This window comes from Meleagris gallopavo, chromosome 14 (genome assembly GCF_000146605.3).
Source record: "Meleagris gallopavo isolate NT-WF06-2002-E0010 breed Aviagen turkey brand Nicholas breeding stock chromosome 14, Turkey_5.1, whole genome shotgun sequence".
Classification (NCBI taxonomy): domain Eukaryota; kingdom Metazoa; phylum Chordata; class Aves; order Galliformes; family Phasianidae; genus Meleagris; species Meleagris gallopavo.
Window position 1 is genome coordinate 2,740,387 of NC_015024.2, and position 2,771 is coordinate 2,743,157.

General features: G+C 45.4%; 1 protein-coding gene across 1 annotated transcript in view; it reads left to right on the top strand.

The window, feature by feature from the left end:
* RBM5 (RNA binding motif protein 5) overlaps window positions 1–2,771 on the top strand; it is a 15,535-nt gene that overhangs the window by 981 nt on the left and 11,783 nt on the right. Inside the window, exons 3-5 of the mRNA XM_019619970.2 lie at window positions 5–230; window positions 2,095–2,164; window positions 2,642–2,715. Of these exons, the coding sequence (XP_019475515.2) occupies window positions 5–230; window positions 2,095–2,164; window positions 2,642–2,715 (370 nt within the window). The remainder of the gene's footprint in view (window positions 1–4; window positions 231–2,094; window positions 2,165–2,641; window positions 2,716–2,771) is intronic.

Here is a 2,771-nt window from a genome sequence, read left to right on the forward strand (position 1 = left end):
TGCGGGGCCCGCGGGGTGCGGCTGGAGCCCGGGCTGGGGGTGGCAGCGGGGCGCTGACGTGTGTTGGCTTCCAGAGGGAGCGGGAGCGCAGGAACAGCGATAAATCCGAGGATGGGTACCACTCCGATGGCGACTACGGAGAGCACGACTACAGGAACGACATCAACGACGAGAAGGAAAGCAAGACCATCATGTTGCGTGGCCTGCCCATCACGGTTACCGAGAACGATGTGAGTAGGCAGGAGGGGCTTTGCTCGGCGCACAGAGCTGCTGCCATTTTGTTGAGCGCTGCATCATGGTGGCCCCCCTTCTAAACGTGTTGGGAGTGCTTCCATTTTGAATCCTAAAAGGTTTCCGTTTGCCGCTGTTGAGTAACAGAGGTCATCTCAATGTTAAGCTGTTTGTTTTAAATAGAGCTGTATGTGAATAGTGTGCTTCCCCTAAGATTTTTGTGAGTTTTAAAACTTCGTGTAGTTTTTTGCTCTTCTCTTTTAGCACGAGGATATAGATGTGCATCCTATTTATTTGTTGTTGCTCTCTAGGAATTGTTAAGGGAGGGAGATAAGGAGTACAAAAGTGATTTAATTACTTTCTGGACTTTTGTGGAAGCCAGAAGTGAGGGCTGGTGGGGTAGCCCAGATGCTGAGCTCCTGGGCTGAGAGCAGCCCTGCGAAACGCGGCTGTGTGGGTACAGCTGTGGCAGCCATAAAATGGCTGCTCTGGAGCAGAAGGAAGGAGTGAGCGTGGTGCGCCATCATCTGACTGTGCTGGAAAGACCTCGCACCCCCCTTGGAGGGATCTTTTTGCCCTCTCACCGGGCTCTTTCAGTGAGCAGGACCACAAGCCTACAGCTCCTGTGTGAGGTGGGATAAGAAACAGCTGTAAAAGCCAAGATGTATCAGTTTGTTTTCAGGCACACTCCACATCTGATTCTGAGATCTTTGTATGCCAGTTGCTAACACAGGGAATCCTTTTGCACCACTTCTGTAATAGATCTCTGCTCTTTTTTTTTTCATTGAGTACTTTCTGAATACTGGCAATGCTTTTCAGTTCGCCACGTGTAATCGTTTTATAAGCGCTGGGCAAAGCATCCAAACGATGGAATTCAGTCTGAAGTTACCTGAAACATACTTAGCAATTTTTGTTTCTGACTTTTTAACATTGCAGCTTTATGGTTCCGCAAATAACTGCAGTATAATCCGTGGGAAAGCTGAATGTAATTTTAGCTATGAACTCATCAGCAGAGTTTAGGTTACGATTTTTGGAATGATCGTTTGCTTTCTGCTGAAGTCAGCTTTCCTTTTGTGCTTCTGATATCAACTGTACATATTTTAACAGCTTTTTCCTCTTTTCTCATGAAAAGATATTGGCACTGAGGGTGGTAGGTCAGTTCCAGCCAGCACATGAGCAGGCAGCTTTAAATAACCTTTGAGTCCTGCCTGCTGTTGTATGTAGTGTAGCATGAGTTCCCTGTAAGAGCTGCTGGGCTCCTTTTGTTCTTAGGAGATAGTTCTACATGTTTGTTTTTCCTTTATACTCCTTGGCAATAGTTTATCTAGTTTGTCACACCCAACTTAAGCAGCTTGGTTTTGTCTGAAGAGCTGATGTCCCTGTAGCATGACCTTTGACAGTATTCTTAACAAATCTCACTTATTTTCTGAAAAGCAAAAGGGAAACTGTGTTAGGAGTGCAACTATGGCTGGGGCTTAAGGAGATGCGTATCACTGAGCCTCCCAGTAGTCTTACTGTTCTGTGCTAGGAGTTGGATGTTTTCAGGCATGCAGGGTTGAGGATGCTAGCAGCATTTTTGTTAAAACATTGGAGCAAGCACGGAGTTTGCCAAATTCTGTACAGATGGCCTTGGAATTCAAGGCCATAGCAGTTCAGATTCTGGATGATTCTGTGGGCTAAGTGAGGACGACAGAGGGCTGTGTGGGTTCTGTGGTGTGCGTCAGGCTTCTTTTTCTGAGATAATATTCAGACTCTTCTGCTCTGTGTACCCGTTGTGCATACAGTAGGCTGGATTGCTTCTTTGTCTGGCTGAGATGTGTGCCAATATTTGAAAACTTAACTGTCTGATAAAATCTCACGCAGATCCGGGAGCTTATTGAGTCCTTTGAAGGTCCTCAGCCTGCAGACGTGAGGCTGATGAAGAGAAAGACAGGTGAGAGCTCTTATCCAGTTTTTGATATGGCCTTCCTCTTCCCCAGCCCAAAAGAGTATCCAGAATTATCCCCAAACTGCAAGCACGTGCAATCAATAAAAAAAAAAAAAGTTTGCCATGGCTAAGGAATGTGGCTTTTTGGAAGACTTGTAGATAGCTCGTCCTGTTAAAAAGAAGTCTGTCTCCAGGGGTTTTAGTTAACAAGTATTGGTAAGTAATACTAGTATAAACCCATTTAATAGTATGTAGTCTGTTGCATGGTTACCTGTAAACGTGGATTCAAATGGAGTGAAATGTAGCCAGTTAAGGCAGCTTGGTTCCTTGCCATGGCAAAATAACGAGCAGATCCCAGCAGTTGACGTCGCATTTGTAAAGCTGCTTTGTCATGAAGTAATGAAGCAGTTGGAGAGAGATTCACCTGTTTTAAAGGAACTGACTAACACAAGTATCCCGTCTATATCTGAATGCTGTCTCTAGGTGTAAGCCGTGGTTTCGCCTTCGTGGAGTTTTATCACTTTCAAGATGCTACCAGCTGGATGGAAGCCAATCAGGTTGCTTCACTCACCAAGTCTAGATATTCCTGAAAATGGAAAAAGTCTGTACAGTT